Source organism: Lichenostomus cassidix, chromosome 5 (assembly GCF_008360975.1).
Source record: "Lichenostomus cassidix isolate B80296 chromosome 5, HeHo_3.0, whole genome shotgun sequence".
Taxonomy (NCBI): Eukaryota; Metazoa; Chordata; class Aves; order Passeriformes; family Meliphagidae; genus Lichenostomus; species Lichenostomus cassidix.
In genome coordinates, this window is record NC_139486.1 from 32,708,740 (window position 1) to 32,727,026 (window position 18,287).

The following is an 18,287-nucleotide window of genomic DNA, read 5'->3' on the forward strand; positions in this document are numbered from 1 at the left end:
GGCGGCCCCGGCGGCGGAAGCGGCGAGCGGGGCAGGGCCGGGGGCGCGGGGGCTGTGGGGCCATGGCGGGCCGCGGCTCCGCGTCCTCCGAGCACTTGGAGCGGCTGCACGAGATCTTCCGCGGGCTGCACGGAGACCTGCGGGGCGTCCCCGAGCGGCTGCGGGGCAGCGCGGCCGGTGAGACGGGGAGGGGGCGGGCGTCCCTCGGGGCCGGGGGAGGGCACGGGCGGGGCCGCGATCCCTCCGGCCGGAGCCACCCCGCCGGCTGCAGGAGTGCTCGGGTGCTTCTCATGAGACAGACGTGGGGAGGGCAGTGTCCCCTCAAGACTCTGTGTGGGGGGATTTGTAGTTGTAGGGATTCGGGGCGTCGCTGGCGGTAGGCGCCTGTTGGGAGGAGGCCAGTGTCTGCCGTGTGGTGTTTGTCACCACGTCCTGGTGGCTTTGCAGCTGTGGGACTTCACGCCCCTGGAGCTCCTCTGATCTGGCAAATTTCAGCTCCAGTGCCGTGCTGGGCGCACAGCATCAGTCTCTGAGGAGGAGTTGTTATTTGGGTGTTATTTCATGCCGTTTCTATCTGAACTGGAGTTTAGCCTGGAGAACAGGAGGCTCAGGGGTGACCTTCTCACTCTCCACAACTCCCTGAAAGGAGAATGTAGCCAGGTAGAGGTCAGTGTTCTGAGAACCAGAAAGGGAAGTGATTTGCCAAGGAGAATTTTGCCAATGCCATTGAATGCTTCTGATTAAACCCTTCCTGTGAGAGACATAATACAAGCTGTCATGAGCTGCTGCACCTCAGCTCAGGTTTTGTACCCCAGTGATGGGCAAGGGCTGTCAGCCACGCTCTGCCATGGTGTTCATTCTTCCACAATCAGTTGATTGTAAAATCAGTTGGTCAGTTTTTTGTAAAATCATAAAAACTGAAAAAGTTTATTCAGAATATACCACTCTGTGCTGGATGACACAGAGTATGGAAAGCTTAATGTCCTGTTTCTTGCCTGGCTTTCTGTTTAATAATAATTAAATTCAGGGTCACAGTCCTTGTCATCAGCATTTCCAGAAAGTTTGGTACAAGAAAGGTGTTGAAAACTGCAATTGAAAACTTGCAAACCTGACTTAATTTCACTAGTGGTCAACAAGGATGAAAAGCATAAAACAAAGCAATACCCTTTCTGGTAGAAATTCTTATTTTCCTATAGAAAGGAGCATGATCAGTTTCTTGGTGAAGTAAAACTTTGTCAAGTCTCCTTGAAACTGAGGTAGCCATGAGCAGTGAATTCTGAGCCATGGGCTTAAATGGAGTATTTACAGGCAACCATTTTTGCAATACTTGGGGTTTTTTTTCAACAGATTGCAAATAATTGTAAGCTGAATTTTCAGACATGTTGAGGAATTTTAATACCACTGTTCTATTCTTTAAATTTTTTTGCTGCAAAAATCCTGGTAGTATTTTTTTGAAAGTGTTTCTAAGAGAGTTTAAGATTTAGGAATTTGTGTAGCTGGTAGAGTCATTCGTAATGTGCTTTGTTTCCTTCTTGCACTTATGAGGAGGGGAGTATATCTTTATTTTTTGAGTTATCTGATCCTGAAATATTCAGGAGGTGATAAAATATGCCTTGGAATACTCTTTTGAGACAATTAACATGCTCCAAAAACAAACACAAATTCTGTAGTACATGGGACATTTTTGAGGGGCAGAGGTTTGGAAATGCTGTTTTATTCTATATAAACAAGATGACGAATTCCTAACTCTAGAAACACTTTTTTTTCCCTTCTGAATTTGTGAGACGGCATTTTAAACAGCCTGCATAAGTTCCAAGTTATGTATTTTCCTCTAAATTAATTCAATTAGCTGTTCTTTTCAACTGAATCTCTTCCTAATGATTGGAAATAAATCACTTAAATGTTGATGAGCATGTGGGTAACACTGCTGTGGCGCAGGCGCTTCTGCTGCATTTTAGAAGTTCTGTCCATGTGCTTTGAGTGATGCCAGTGAGTTTGGCTCAGAGTGATGCCAACTGAACTGCTTGGTGTGTTTTGGCATCTGCTGGCCAGATCCAGTGGAACATTTTCAAGCCACATTGCAGGATTTCTTGTTGGCTTACAGACAAAAAGGTCTCAAGCTATTGCTGCCTGGCTCACCTAAACCATTTTATGATTCTATGCCTTTTGGAAGCCTGCATTTCTTTGGCTGCATGTTGTAAGTGCAGCACCTTCTTAGTCAGCAAAGGGGAAACAAAGCAGGAAAATGCTGCTTTTCCAAGTCTGCAACAGGTTTCCATGAGTTTGAGACAGCAGTGTGTTTAAAAGGGCACTGCATGAAGCAGATTAGTGAAATGACCTGTATGAAGCAAATTATTGACTTCCAAAGGCTGTTTGTCCACAGTTCATGTCCATGATTTCACTTGTAACCCAGCTGCACAAACAATGGCTTCTGCACAAATGTATGTGGTGGCAAATCGTGGAGGAAGTTGAGGAGAGTGTATTTAGGAACCTCCTAAATCAGCATTTCCTCCTGAATAAATTTGGATGTGAAATTGCATGTCCTGATGCCAGCTGATGTGTAATATATTAACAGTCATGATGTATCTTAGTCTGTAATAATTCTGTGTGCTATGTGAGACCACAGCTGCTTCTTAGATGATGGGTTTTAGTTCTGTCTTAAGTTCTCTCCAGTTCAGTTTCTGGGCTTAATCTGAATTTGAACTGAGAAGAAAAGCCTACAGGTTAGACATGTTGTGTATATGGGAGGAGCTATATACCAATGTTCTGAGCACTTCAAATTTTTTCCTATTTTCTGTTGAGACCTCAGTGATTTAAAAGCGACTTCCTTTACAGAGGACTATGTTTACCAAAAGGCTTTGTCAAGTGAGATTTTTACTGTGATGATGTTTTTATAATGTTGTATGTAATTTCATCTTTAATCAAATTGGAGGAGTTTTACCAAGATGACAGTCTACATTTTCTGCTACCCACATTTTTATGTAAGACTGAATTATACTCTTTGAGAGAAATTAATTAGGCTAGGTGCATATTTATCAGATTTCTGGTGGAATTTGGTTTCATTTGCAGTACTTTACAACAGTTCTGTAGTGTTCATCTTCAGTGCTTTTGCAAAAGCTTACAGAACATGTGTTTTTGTTCAGTTGAAATAAGGAAAGTTTCAGACTTTCATCTATGGTGGATGTTAGAGACATGATAGTTTTTTAACATATAAAAAACACATGGCTTAAGGTTTTGTTTGAAATAGAGTATCAGCAGTGAAACCCATTCTCTGGTCTCCAAAGCCCTAGGTACAAAGATCTAAGTAAATGACTGTCTTAAACAACTAAAATGTCTAGTGTTGTTGGCTGATTCAAACAACTCATGTCATTCCAGAAAAGGGAAGCATTTGGGCTTTAGTCCATGAACCTGAGGTGATACTTTGACAGCACCTTTTATCTCAGAGAACTCTAGAATGTTTACCCTGTGTATTAGGTTAACTTTATGACTCCAGGAATGCAGAGTGCCAGGCCTGCCAGGAACTTCAGGGCTCACTTGAAAATTGATGGATCTGATGTTCTGTTCAAATCCAAATTATAGTTTCAGCCTTCAGAAATCTTGCCAAGTGTTTGCAAAAAATAAGAAATACATTTACAAGCTGTTTACCAATGTGTCCACTTCACTGTTCTTTCATGCTGAATGTTTTTCAACATGCACTTCTGTCAGTTGGCATTGAAGGACAATAGGAGAGAAAAATATTTGAAAAATTACTTCTTTTTCTACTAGAAGCAGTGTTCAGCATTTGGAAGAGTGGTTTCTGCTCTCTTGCCCCACTCCTTTCTGAAAATTGCCCTAAGAACAAGCTGTTCTCATTTGAGATAAATTTTGACCTGGTGTTCTGCAGCCAGCCATCTGTGGCAGCTTCCTTGTTTTTAATGGATTGAGTTGGAGTTCTATTGTCATTTCTCTATAGTTTATCTGACATACTGCTTTTACTTTCCCAGAGGAGAAGAAAAAACTGGTTCGAGAATTTGATGAGAAGCAGCGTGAAGCCAATGAGACGGTGAGTGTAAGGCTTCTGGCCTTCCTGACTGTTGAAATACTGCTGCCTTAAAAAGGACAGTACTTACAAATGTTACTTTTTTATGGATCTTATTCTGGCAGGCAGGGGGTTAATTTTTTTACTGTTTGATGATTGATCTGATAGGTGTGTCTGTGTTTGTTAAGGCTGTTGTGTATACCTATATACATACATAAATATAGACAAATATTCTTATGTGTGTTTTGATGGGTTTTTGAGTGCTCAGTTTTGATACTGCCTTCACTTTGTCGAAAAGAGTGGTGGAGGTACAATTAAAATTGCTAGAGGTTTTAGAGCTGGCATGTAGAGAATCTGCTGCTTGGGGTTTTTTTATTGCCCTGCTGTCTTTTTGTGTTGGTCTTCACCTGTCTGATCTTTCTGTAATAGTGTGTAGGCTTACTGGACAGCAGGTGATATGAAACAACACCAGAAAAGCCATTAATGTCTTAAACAAGACATTATGATTAAGCTTTCTTTTCATATTTCAATGTGCTATTTGTTAGGTTGTTTTTTAGTCACAGCTGAACATGATGCTTTATTCCCGTAACTTACTGGGGTTTATTGACTGGTGTCTCTAGGTGTTATAGATGTGGAGCTGATACTGTGAGAGAGCTCATGCTGGTATACAGCTTTAAGCATTGTGAATTTGTTACACCTATCAGTAGAAGCTGATGTGAAAATTCATGCATCCAAAATCTTGGGGTTTGCAGATCGTAACTTCAGTTGCCAAGCCTGGATGTTCAGTGTGAATTTAGGTGGTGTGCCTACCGGTAATAGGTCTGAATAAGGAGACAGCTGAGGTACTCAACTTCTTTACCCCAATCTTCAATGACAGTCTCTCTTCCCACACCTTTCATGTGAGTGGACTGCAAGGCAAGGACTGTGGGAGCAAATTCCTTCCTTTGGGGATCACCAGGTTCAAGACCACATGGGAAACCTGAATGTACATAAGTCTGTGGGACCTGATGAGATGCATCTCAGAGTCGTGAGGGAATTGGCTGATGTAGTTGCTAAACCACTGTCCGTGGCATTTGAAAAAGTCATAACAATCAGGTGAAGTCCCAGGTGACTGGAAAAGGAGAAACACTGTACCTGTCTTTAAAAAGGTAGAAAGAAGGACCCTGGGAACTACTGACCTGTCAGCCTCAGCTCTGTGCCTGGGAAGGTCATGGAACAGATCCTCTTAGGAGATAGCTAAAGCACTTGAAGGGCAGGGAGGGAAGGTTGGGGACAGCCAGCAGAGCTTCAAGAAGGACAAGTCCTGCCTGACTAACCCAGTGGCCTTCTGTGATGGAGTGACTCAAGTGGACAAGAGAAGGGTACAGGTGTCATTTATCTGGACTTCTGTAAAGCCTGTGACTTGGTCCTCTCCAGCATCCTTCTCTCTAAATTGGAGAGACATGGATTTGATGGGTGGACTATTAGGTGTATAAGGAATTGGTTGAATTGTCACATCCTGGGGGTAGTGGTCAACAGCTCAGAGTTCCCAGTGGACATCAGTGACAAGTGGTGTCCCTTGGGATCCATACTAGGACCAGTGTTATTTAATTTCTTCATTAACAATATAGACAGTGGGATTGAGTGCACCCTCAGCTGATGTGCAGACAACACCAAGCTAAGGGTGCATTTGCCACACCTGAAGAATGGGATGTCATCCAAAGGGACCTGGACAAGCTTGAAAAGTGAGCCATGGGAATCTTAGGAGGTTTAAGAAGACCAAGGGCAAGGTGCTGCACCTGGTTCAGGGAAACCCTGGTATCAACACAGGCTGGGGATGAAGAGATCAAGAGCAGCCATTCTGAGAGGGACTTGGGGGTGCTGGTGGAGGAGAGGCTAGACATGACCCAGCCATGTGCACTCCCAGCCCAGAGAGCCAGTTGTGTCCTGGGCTGCATCCAAAGCAGCATGGGCAGCAGGGAGAGGGGGGGGATTCTGCCCCTCTGCTCTGCTCTGGTGAGATCCCACCTGCAGTGCTGCATCAGCTCTGGGGTCTCAGCACAGGAAGGATATGGACCTGTTGGAGTGAGTCCAGAGGAGGGCTACAAAGATTAGAGAGATGGAGCACCTCTTCTATGAGGAAAGACAGAGATAACTGGGATTGCTCAGCCTGTAGAAGAGGAGGCTCTGGGGTGACCTTGTTGCAGCCTTTCAGTACCTGATGGGGGATACAAGAGAGCTGGAGAGGGACTTTGAACAAGGGCATGTAGTGATAGGACAGGTGCTAATGACTTTAAACTGACAAAAGGTAGGTTTAGATTGGATATTCAGAAGAAATTTTTTACTGGGAGGGTGGTGAGGCACTGGGTCAGGTTGCCAGGGAAGCTGTGTATGTCCCATCCCTGGAAGTGTTCAAGAACAGGTTAGATGGAGCTCTGAGCAACCTGTGGTCTAGTGGAAGGTGTCCCTGCCTTGGCAGGAGGGTTGGAACAAGGTGATCTTTAAAGTCTCTTTCAACCCAAACCATCCTAAGATTCTGTCTCTGTTGCACATACATGACAGAAAGCTGATACCCATCCTATAAATGCTTAAACTATAAGAAAGTGAAAATTGCAAAGTTTGAAATTTAGCGTGATGTTTCAGGGGAAAAAATCAAGCGTTTAAGCTTGGGAATTTTTTTTAATGCGGTGTTGCATGTCTGAAAATCCACACAGGCTCAACAGCATTGGGTAGTGTGGTGTACTCAGTACTAGATGGAGCATGGGGTTTGGGGTTATCCCCCTCAACCAGTCCAATATGAACGTGAGAATCCCTTCATCTGGTGCTGAGTTCTGAGCATGGCTGCTGCTAATAGATTTGGTGCTTTAAAAAATAAACATGCTTTCTTTTGTTAAAGCTACGAGAAATGGAGGAAGAACTGAAGTATGCTCCTGTGCCTTTCCGCAACCAAATGATGAGCAAAATCCGAGCATACAGAAGAGACCTGTCCATGTTCCAGAGAGAGATGAGAAGCACAGATTTGGGATTGGGCCGTGGAAATCAAGGCGATACAAAATACGGAATCTTCGCCACAGAAAATGAACAGAGTGTGAGGATTAGATGTAAATTTTATTGAACTTTGCTATGGTTGTTTAAAAGCAGTATTGCAGATGCATTGTTTACAGTGTTTCTACTTTAAACCACCTCTGTGCTTTTATAACTCCTTGTATATTTCTCTGCAAGTAACATGAATATCTCAGGGAGGAGAAAGAACACCTGGAACTCAGAGGAGAGCTTTTCTGTTCTAAAACAAAGATAGGAATATAATCAAAATGGAACTCCTTGAAAGCCCTGCGGTTAGTGATTTGCACAACATTCTGTACCGAAACTTTGTTTAATCGTTCCTCTACAGAAGTGAAAACACAAAAGTGATGCCACTTAATGAAAAAAAGGTTAACTTGCCTAGTTTTAGTCTCCAAAACTAGCAAAGTGTGAATCATGCATTGTATAGGTTCTTTGGTAGAATTATCTTTTAAGTGATCTTAGTGTAAAAAATTTCAAGAAAACATAAGGATTTATTCTCTAGCACTGTTTTCACAATGCTTTTGCTGCTACAATGCAAAAAGTACACCAATTTCTGGTTTGCCAGATATGCCTAGAGATATCTGAGCTAATGAGACTGAATCTTATTATCTTCAAAGTGCTGTCATCTGTATAGAAAGTTCACGGAGATGGGCTTTTCATTTGTCTGCCTTAGATAAAGAAGGTTTGAGGGAGCTCTTTGCTTATTATTTCCTTCTGCTGTAGCTTGGGAAATTTTTGCATTTGATTCCTCTTGACTGATTACTCTAAAACCTGAGAGCAGGATGATAGATTAGACTTTCTGAAGCTTAGGAAAACATTTTATTTTGAGCTACCTTTTGACCCCAAGGTCAGCAAACATTCCTTATCCTCTAGCCCAGGCTACTGGCATGAAAAGAGGATCTTTGTTACTTAGCAGTCCATCTGTTAGTTCTGTTTGTTCCTAATCCTTTTGACTGTAAACTCTTAATGATCTCCCTGGCAACCAACTGGGAAGTCACAAATAAGGGAGACTTTAGATGTGAATGAAAGTAGAAGTTAGCATCTGGAAAAGAAAGATACTATTTTCATGTAAATGTGTTTTGATGGAAAAGTAAATTGTTACAAAGGCAGTTTTTTTGGAACTGTTTTAACTCTTTAGTGCTGTATCCTTTTTTGAGATTTAACTAGATTTGGCCATAATCTTACAAGGTGAATAAGGCTCAGCCAAAATTACTGGGCTACATCAGTTAACATAAGAAGCATGTACAGCTAGCAGAAATGGATGGCCTGTGGAGTCACATTCTAACATTTTAATATGTCAGAAGCCTAATACTTCTGTCTTTGTGCTTAATAGTTAAGCGTACATTATTTTTCAGACTAATCTGCAGTCACAGAGGGTGCTGCTTCTCCAGGGCACAGACAGTCTGAACCGAGCCAGTGAGAGCATTGAGCGCTCGCACCGAATTGCTGCTGAGACTGATCAGATTGGCACAGATATCATTGAAGAACTTGGGGAGCAGCGGGAACAACTGGAACGCACCAAGAGCAGAGTAAGCAGCAAACTGGGCATTGCTTTGAAACTATCGGATGTTAGTTTAGTGGGAATTGGATGCCAGTAATTACTCTCAGAGACCTCCCTAGGCATAGTAATCTGAGTGAATATTTCTACAGACCAAATCCAGGCTGCCACATTTCTATGTTGTTCTCATAAAAGGAAAATAATTGCTGTAGAAGGTGGTCAAATGGTGGTCAAATGTTTGCTGCTGTGTCTGTGTGAGATTGGATATTAAACCTATAAACCTGCTAGAAAAAATTGCGTTACTGAAAAAGCTGAAGATCAGAAGGTTACCAAGGAGTTGTCCATCAGTAGATTACTAGTAAAAGTTAAGATTTGGCAAGCAGTTAGCAAGTTTTTGTAACAAATTAAATTTATTAGAAGAGTAATCATTTAATTACTAGCTTTCTAGAATTTGCATGGGGAAGAAAATGTTGTCTGACAAGATGCCTATTCCTCATCCTTGGTTGAAGAAGCTGTGCCTCTACTGTAAAAGCTTCAAAAAGTAGTTTACTTGTTTTGTTTATACACATATGCAAAACTGACAATTTGATTTTTGAAGTTAATAAACTGATAGGATCTTCTGTGTGGGCAAGGGATCCCAAGTGTAAGCTTTTAGGTGAGTGACTTCAGGGGACACTGAATTTGGCAAATAAGCACACTCAAAAAACATAGCCCTGCTCTTGGGAGTTCTTTCTACTCAGTGCAACAAAGCCTGTACTGTTTTCATTTAAGTAGTTCTGTAATTTCAGTCAGAACTTGATTTGTTGTGTTCCCAAATTTGGGCTGGAAAGCAGGAAAGGAAATAGATCTTAAGATTTGTAGGTACAGTTTTTGTCCTTTATTTAATAAAAAATATTAGTCCTTCAGGCATCTCAGTCTCTCAACAGATTGTTCATAGAATCATGGAATTGTTTAGGTTGGAAAAGGCCTCAAAGATCATTGAGTCCAACGATTAACCCATCGCTGCTGTGTTCATCACTAAACTATGTTTGTGACTTCTATTGTGAAGGCAATGAGTTGCGGAATTGTGTGAACCACACATTCCAATTGGAAGCAGACTTCCTTCTTACTTGTTCCATAATGAAGATTGGAAATCTACTAAGCTCTGAATGGACTCCGTAGTTTTCTTCCCAGCTTTGTCCAGTCCATCTCAGTGAGCACATCAGTATCACGTTTTTCTGGTGTTAACAACTGGGAAAATGAAATGAAATGTAATGAAAGAAGCTAATACCAACTTTCTAATATTTGTATATTAATTAAAGAGGCAGAAAGTGGTCCTAAATTGTATATCTTCGTATGTATCTAAGGGAAAGTACACACAAAAATCTTAATTTCTCCTTAGAAAAGAGGAATGCTTCCAGCTGGTATTGTGGGTAAAAAACAATGTTGTCTCTCAATTCTGAGAGTGCATGGTCATCCTTGGTGCCATACTTAGTCGCAGCATTTCAACACCAGCTGCTTTCAAGTGCATCTTCCCAAAGTTGATGGGTGGTTGTTTACCTGACAAGTAACTTGTGTCTCTCTTCAGCTGGTGAATACAAGTGAGAACTTGAGCAAGAGTCGCAAGATTCTACGTTCAATGTCCAGGAGGTGAGTACTATGAGTGGCAGCAGCACATGGCATTGGTGCCTGCTGGGTTTAGGGGAGAAAAAGAAGAGTATCAGCTGGAACTGCAAGGAGGTTTTAGGGAATGTGTAAACAGGATGTGTGCCCACATGCAGATGCTAATTTGTATGTTCTCTCTAATTGCTTAATGGAGTACAGGCAGTTGAACACTACTGAATGTGTGCTGCCCAGTCAGGATGATGTGGGTTCTTCAACCATCCAAACTGTGGTGAGGACAGAAGCAAGTTACAGTGGATTGCTAATGGTGCCTTCAGATGCAACTCATTCAGGTTGTAAAAAGCTGTGCCATAAATCACTGCAGCACTGGGAGAGTTCAGTGCCTGATGACACAGACAAATCTGTTGAGCCCACACCAGTGCCCTAGAGTAGCTAGTCTTAGGCTGGCCCATGAGACACTCTGAGCCTGACCATATACTATTTTGATGACTAAAGCCTTGGCTGCTTAAGTGGATTTGCAGTTTAGCTATATTGTTTAATTAGCCTTAAAAACCCGGTTCATAGATTGTATTCCCAGTAGGTACTTGTCTCCCTACAAATTTTTCTTTATGCCCATTGCTAAAGGAAAGTGTGATAACTGTGATACTAGTTCTCAACAGTAAAAGTACAGTATTATTTTGAGATTTTAGTTTTTCTTCAACCACATAGTTCCAAGTAAAAGCACCACACAGGACTTCAGGTATTGTTTTCCTCTTTGCTTAATTGAATGAGAAGCACATACAGAGCAATGATGTGCCTTCCATGGGGCAGGGGAAGAGGAACAGAACTGCTACTGATAAAATAGGAGATTTAAGCAGTATTTCCAGGAAAATATGAGTAGTGAACTACTGAGTTTGTCCCTTTCTGCTTGTTAAGAGCTATTGGAAAAGCACGTTGTGGTTTTGCTGAAATATGGAAGGTAAGATCGGGATCTGGATCTACAATCTGCTTGCATAAACAAGGTGAAAAAACATTATCTTGGATTTTTATTTTTTAACCCTAGAATAACCACTAATAAGTTGTTGCTGTCAATTATCATCATCCTGGAACTGGCCATCCTAGGAGGTGTGGTCTACTACAAGTTCTTTCGCAAGAGCTGAACCTTCTTCACCATGATGAGCTTTTCCACAAATGAGGAACAGGATGGGCTGTCTGTGGGTTGAACTGAGTCAGGAGACAGCACTTTGAACTGAAACTGTACAGACACTTGAAAGACACAGAATGGGAGTAAAAAGAAACAGACTTGAACTACTGGTAAGATTAATAAGAAGGTAATAAATATTTTATTGTCTCATTTTGTATATACTTAACTAAACGAATAAATCTTGGTATGTAATAAAGTAGCCACTGATCAATGGAAAAGCTAGTTTATTTAAAAATTGAGAAGTTAACAGTATTTGCCAAGTGTTGACAATCTATCCAGTCAAGTGCCTCAGCAGACCTCTATAATGTCCAATATACCCAAGACTTTGGGTCCTTAAATCCTCACTTGCTCTTCACTGTCAGATTCATCTGGAGAGCTGGGTGTTGGGAGTTCATCAAAAGCGATGTGTGCTCCTTCCCTTGTCTGCCCAAAGCACGTTGCTATCACGTCGACTGCGAGGCGAGCAGTTGCTTCCACTGCCTCTTGAGAAGCTCCAAGCAGTGGATTGACTTCAACCATGTCTACAGCTGAAAGCATTCCTGTGAAAATGATTTACAGATTTGTTACTCTGACAAAGGGTACAGTCTCCTGCAAGATTTTGTTTGCAGCCTTTTATTCATTGCAGCAAGTCTGGTGTTTGGGTTTGTGACCTACTCTACCCCTTAGACAAGGAAGATTGGCTCTCCAAGTGAGGGATGAGGTTATTGTTATCAGATGCAAATTTATGTTTTTAATTCGGTTCTTTCTTACATCATCACTACCTCACTCATTCATGCTTTCAGCAATCAGGAAAAATGTTTGATGTTCCATACACCCTTACAAGAGGAGTGTTTTTTTAATCTTGTTTTCTCACAGTCCCAAAATGAGGGGATATAAAATAGTCTCACGTCGTATTCTTTTGCCATCCTATTAATGATTCTATTTGACTACTGTCTGGTTGGGATTTTTTTTACCTTCTTACACTGCAAATATTGTTTAAACATATTAAATAAAAACTCAATGGTATAAGATGAAAAGTCCTCATATATTGAGTCAACTGCAGTATAATCTATGATAGCTTGATTTGTTAGCCATGAATCCTAGAATGGAACTTCAAACTATTTAAGATTGTTTGCACCATTTTTTTGTATTCCAGATGCCCATTTTTACATATCACCTCAGGTGTTTAGGATGAGGGAACAGTATAACACATTTTTGACATTAGTTATTAACATACTGTGTATTCTATTTTCTTTTGCTAAGTTGAAGTTGTTGATGGTTAAGCTGCTTCCAACACCAAGGACTTCCCAACCACAGGACTTCTTTTTTCCCTTACTGAAGGCTGAATTGGCTTTGCAGGCACCTTTGCTTTTACCACACTTACTATCTATTTACACAGGCAAAACAACCAATATGAGGTCTGTGTAGTTTGTCCTGTCCTTGCTTAGCCCCATACTGCTGGTCAGCTCCTACCTGTGTTGTGTATTTCCTCTGTGAGGTACATGCCTTCTCTGTAAGTTAATCCACCTAGGACAGGAGTCCCTGTTGCTGGAGCCAGTGAGGGATCAAAAGCATCAATGTCAAAACTCAGGTGAATTGGTCTCTGTCTCCTGCCACAGAAAAACAAGAAAAGCAGTCTTAGAGAGCGTTAAACTTTTTCTAGTGCATTTCTTACTGTCCAGGCTAATCAGCAAAGCAGCATCAAGCTCCTTGAACCATGTCTCATATACGTTAAAAAAAAAAGTTCCTTCTAAATACTTTTTGACTCTGAAACATCTCATAGCTCAAAACTCTTCCCAGTATGCACTGGAAAACCAGAAGTTTGTCTTTCTAGCCTCACTGAGCATCTGCTTAGTGAGGATTTGGATAAAGATAAGTACTTTAGGTCAAACCATCTCAACTGGTCTTTGTCACTTTAGTGGAAAAATGTAGAGAAGTGTATGATACAATCCAGCCTTTTCTCCTTTTGTATAGAAAGCCAGTCAAGGATTTCACTGACAGCTCATCAAGATGAGCATTTTTCAGGTCAATAGTTAAAGGCTGCCTCCAAACCCTGCCATGTGGCCTAGCTGATGAAGTAGTAAAGGATAATCTCAAACCTAAATGTCAGTTACTTACTATATCATCTGCCAACTGATGACAGCTTAATAAATTGGACACTGCTTGTCACTCACTTGAGTTACTTAAGTAGTAGACTGCATACTTCCAGCTTACTGCAGATGCTCAGCAGGGAGAAGCATCTGGATAACCATTTTCTTTACTTGGCACAGCTGCAGCTAGGGTGAACAGAAAACAGCAGCCTGCAGCACAGGTTCTAACCTGTGGCAAGAGGTTACCCTTTCTAACTGACCCTCTCCCTGCTCCTAGACCAGCATGATTTGCACCCTGACCTGGTTCCCCACACTTGAACAAGGGTAGCAGAGGTGGCAGTAGTGAGCTGCAGTAAGGGAGTGGTTGAAGTGAACTTTACCAGCTGCCCTGGCAGTAGCAGCCACCATCAGGATATTGTGTGCAAGCACAGTCTAAGGAGGAAGCCATCAAATGCTTTCATCCTCACATACCAACAGCTCAGTTCAAGTTACTGTCAAGGTGCTGTATTTATTTTTAAAAGTATAATGTGTATCCTGCATTGAATTGTTTCAAGCATCTTGTCAAACTGCAGGAAATGCAAAATTACTTAACAAAACCAAATAGTATAAAACAGAGCCATGACTGTAGAGAGAAATGTAATCTGTCCTGTAGCTTTCTGCCAAACACTGTGAAATGGTTCCAGTGCTAAGTACTGAGACTTTCCTATATATTGGACACTGTCACAGTTCTGTACAGCCACCTTACATCAAGTGACCTTCACTTAAATAACTTTCAGGAAAGTAGATGTTCAACAAGAGTAGCTTAAATTAGGTAATAGTTTGTTACCTGCCCATCAGTTGTTCAAATGTTCTTTCCATAACTTTCTGAATTCCAAGGCGATCAATGTCTCTCATAGAAAAATACTGGATGTCAAAGTTCTTCAAAATATAGCTGTTAAAATAATTTTTTTTAAACAATCATTACTAGATTAGGCTGAAATCTAGCAACCCTTACAAACATGATTTCAAGCTCATTATTTCAGCCTTCACAAAAATTGTTTAATCTAAACCAACTTACTACTCAGCAGGATCCACATCCCTCAAACCAATGTACACAATATCAGATGCTGAAAGGCAGGGCTTTAGCCATGAAAAGCCAGGAAGTTGTGGTACCTGCAAGCAAAGATTTGGTATTTAGTCAGTTTAATGACATACATAACAAAATTGTATATAATGCTTCCCTGAAAAGTTTGTATTGATTTATAGTATTCTTTCTAAATAGATAAACTTCTTCACTGGAGGGTTTGACTGATGTAATCAGTCCTTTCCTTCATTCCTACATTCAACTCAGATAAAGTGATAGGACTTTATCTGAGTTGAATGTTAATGGATGAAGTTTTTAACTCTTCTGCATTTTCCACTTTGAAAAGGAAGACTAATAAAAAGCCCAAATCCACAAGCAATAGGTAATTCACATCAGTGAGTGTAAGGAATGCTAAAGTAGATATCCAGATGTAGATTACTTACACATTGCATTTGATGGTGATGCTCTGTGACTTACCCAGTACATTATGCTTAAGTGGAAGAATGAAAATCAAGACACCTGTATCTTTTTAGAACTACCAAAGTCTTGCAAACTTACAAGAACAATATTAAAGATGGATAAATTCAAAGTGGGAAGTTGGAAGAAAGAGGAGAAAAAAATCAGGACAAGTTGGGCCTCCGCAGTGGGCTACACCGTGTTGGCTTTTAATGCAGAATTGAAGAGATTAGGTCTAGGACAGCAACTGAAAGTTTATGAGGTCATAATCTTTCAGCTTTGATAATTAAGTAGTCATGGTATGCAATTATAAAATCATTCAGTTAGTAATTTTTACTAATTTTAGGAGTGATTGAAATTAATTCAGATTTCTCCCTGCTCTGAAAATGGCTAAGCAAACACAGCTGTTAATCAGCTAGAAGGTTTTGTTTCTCTTAGACTTCTTAATTTCTAATTCTAGTTACAATATTGGATGTTTTTAAAGGTTAACACACCCATAGCTATAATTAAATTGGGTTAAATTAGCACAGATTATAGAAGTGTTTGTTACTTTCGGACAGTGACCTGAAACTTCTCCAGTCATGAATTAAGAAGAGGGATAAATGAATTGGAGACCACTAGGAAAAACAACTCAGGTTTCAGAAATTAATTCTGCAAGACCCATCACCATACCATAAACTGAGCATAGTATTGATAATACTGTCAGATACTCTCTAATATCAATAATTCAGTAGATTTAATACTGCAAATTCAATTACACCTCTATGTATGTAAATAAATGAAATTGTATTAACTGCCGTTGGCAGGTTCTGTCTTTGCTTTGTTGCAATAGAAAAGGAGATGCTGACAGTAAAGCCAGAGGTGCAGGCATTTTCATGGGAGTGTATTTATAGCAGTTTGTGAGCTTGGATAGTTCCAGGAGCCCTGAAGCAGTCAGGATAGGAGGGTAATAAACTTTTTTTTTGCCACATTATCGATGCAACTGGTGTACTGGATGAGAGAAGAGAGTGAGCCATGTTCACTTGTGCACACAGAATGGTTCACTCCAGAGAGTCAGAGGGAAGTGCAGAAGACAAACTATCGTCAAAGGCACATTCTGCTACTGCTAAAGAGCTGTTTAAAAATTCATATTGTTGTAGACCATATTGTGGGACCAGCAGGACTCATGTTGGTTTTCCCCCCTCTAAACAGGAATACAGGAGTGTAAGAAAAAGCCCCTGAGTGAGTGTACATGCCTGGTTGTCCACCTGCATAGCCAGGTCTTGTGTCAGCTGCTTCTGCTGGATTTGAGGTGGGCCTGAGACAAGATCCCACAACCAGCACCATGTCTGAGTAGCTTGCCACTAAGCATAGCCTAATCTTATTCTTTCTTCACTTCTGCTACTGCCAGGGGAGGCCTGCTTTCCCACTGACCGTGGAAAGCTTACAGTATTCTTTAAGCATGTCCAAAAAAGAAGAAAAACCCAAACAAACACACACACACACAAAACAAACAAAAAAACCCCCAAAAAACCAAAACAAAACACCAAAAAAACCCCAAACACTGCATTTCTGGGCTGCTTAAGAATTGGAACCCAGCAGACCAGAGATCAGTAATGTATATAGAAGAAGCCAGTATTTCCTTCTCCCTCAGCCATTAAGGAACTTAAGTTTTGTTCTGTTCCCATCAAGCTTTAAACTATTCACCTTAGGTGAGCTCTAAAATTCACAAAATTTTCTCTGGCTCTTCTTATCTCTCCTGAAAATGTATGTACAGTTGTCAAAAAGAAAAAAAAAAATCACCCTCTTGAACTTATGGGCAACAAAGTAGAAATACAGTAAACTTTTATATTAACCTTTTTGTGTTCTGGGGGCATTGCAAAAAGCCCCATTAATTTTTGCATTACTTTGGGAATTCCAACATGTTTGTAAAGACCACATAAGAATGACTTGAAAGAGTATAAAGTATGTAAAAGCACCAAGTGATTCTATTGACTCGTGAATGGAAATCACTCAAAAGAATTTGCAGGAGAAAAAGCCTAAGAGCTTTACAAGATGACTGCAGTATTGCCATGCTGGACAGGAGCTGATGCAGTGGTATCTTCAGTAACCATGTAAAGTTAAACACGCATGTTCTTGCTGGGAAAAGGCATACTTCCAGCAACACAACACCCCTAAATTTATCAGAGAAACAAGAAGTTTCAGAGTAGTAACTAATAATGCAGAGTTCCAAGATAAAGCAGTCAGGTTTTCTGCAGCTCCAGCATGCATTCTCAGCTTGCAGTTGCTGATCCTGTTTCCAGTCTGCAGCCTAAGCTTCAGCAGAAGCAGGTTGTTGTATCCAAGTTCCTACTGCAGAGGCCTCAGCCGTTCACTGCACAGATGCTGCAGGTCCCTGTACAGGGTGACACAGCCCACAGCAAAGCCAGGAAGGATACACAGGCCTTAGGTCAACCCACTGTAGCATGTTGACAGCAGCAAAAAGGGGCCATTCACATTCCATGTGCCCCAGTAAGCAGCCCTTTTTTCATAATTCAACCTCTTTCCAAGACAAAGGGTATCTCTAAAAGCTCACTGTAAGCAGTTACAGCTATTCTGATTTGTAATATTTACAGTGGAGCCAACACCAGAGCAGCCAGTTAGGAGAGACCATGCAGGACAGCCCCTGTCAGGCCCCAAGGTTGTCAAAACATGGAAGAGCCAAACTAAGCAGAAGCAGCGTGCAAGGTATGCAGGAACTAGCTGTTCCTGGAGGTGAGCTCAGCTGGGCTCTCACAGGCTGGGCTGGGGGGAGGTTCCTGCTCGGTTGGTAGCAGTGCTGCCATGTGCAGTGGGTGGGGATTTTGGCTCACTGTGCAGCTCCCAGGGTGCAAATACAAAGGAAAGCTTTTTCTCATTCTTGCTTCTAGGTGTGTCTGTATGCATGTTTACATGTGTTTGTGGCACTCATATGTATGTGTGCATTGCATGTGCACATGTACACACACAATAATAATGTATTTTTCCTTGTACTCTGATAGAGGAGGTCTGCATTTGCAGCAGGTAAGAAAGTACTTCACATCAGCAATGATAAAATGCTCTGAGGATGCCATGTAGGATAACTGTACAATCAGGATACTCACTTTATCTTGAAGCTCCCTCAGGAGAAATGAGAGAGGTTGTCCATGGAGGCTTCCAGACTGGGTTGTGAGAGGTGTGTTGATATCAGCGTGTGCATCCACCCAGATCACTCCGAGGTGTGGGCACTGCTGTGCATGGCCACTGACAGAACCAAGTGCCAAGCTGGAAGAAGCAAAGTCTTTAGTCACCATTTCTCCTTCAGAACAACTACAAGGACAATAGGAAATCTGCAACTTCAGTCAGCCGTGTTGTTACAT

At 41.3% G+C, this 18,287-nt stretch overlaps 2 protein-coding genes and 1 long non-coding RNA gene across 3 annotated transcripts in view; 1 reads left to right on the forward strand and 2 right to left on the reverse strand.

The window, feature by feature from the left end:
* Nucleotides 1–11,561, forward strand: VTI1B (vesicle transport through interaction with t-SNAREs 1B). Its single transcript, XM_085062127.1, has 6 exons — nucleotides 1–177; nucleotides 3,984–4,042; nucleotides 6,894–7,085; nucleotides 8,416–8,589; nucleotides 10,126–10,187; nucleotides 11,203–11,561. The coding sequence occupies exons 1-6, from the start codon at nucleotides 63–65 to the stop codon at nucleotides 11,297–11,299; spliced, it is 699 nt and encodes a 232-aa protein (XP_084918253.1). The 5' UTR covers nucleotides 1–62; the 3' UTR covers nucleotides 11,300–11,561.
* On the reverse strand, nucleotides 9,421–10,874 carry LOC146436287 (uncharacterized). The gene is made up of 2 exons (XR_014852613.1): nucleotides 10,098–10,874; nucleotides 9,421–9,788 (listed from the first exon to the last, which is right to left on the reverse strand). It is a non-coding gene; the product is annotated as an uncharacterized LOC146436287 (long non-coding RNA).
* ARG2 (arginase 2) overlaps nucleotides 11,551–18,287 on the reverse strand; it is an 18,319-nt gene continuing 11,582 nt past the window's right edge. The window contains exons 4-8 of the mRNA XM_085062126.1: nucleotides 18,033–18,192; nucleotides 14,470–14,564; nucleotides 14,239–14,343; nucleotides 12,796–12,932; nucleotides 11,551–11,882 (exon numbers count right to left, since the gene is read on the reverse strand). Of these exons, the coding sequence (XP_084918252.1) occupies nucleotides 11,677–11,882; nucleotides 12,796–12,932; nucleotides 14,239–14,343; nucleotides 14,470–14,564; nucleotides 18,033–18,192 (703 nt within the window). The 3' untranslated portion in view covers nucleotides 11,551–11,676. The remainder of the gene's footprint in view (nucleotides 11,883–12,795; nucleotides 12,933–14,238; nucleotides 14,344–14,469; nucleotides 14,565–18,032; nucleotides 18,193–18,287) is intronic.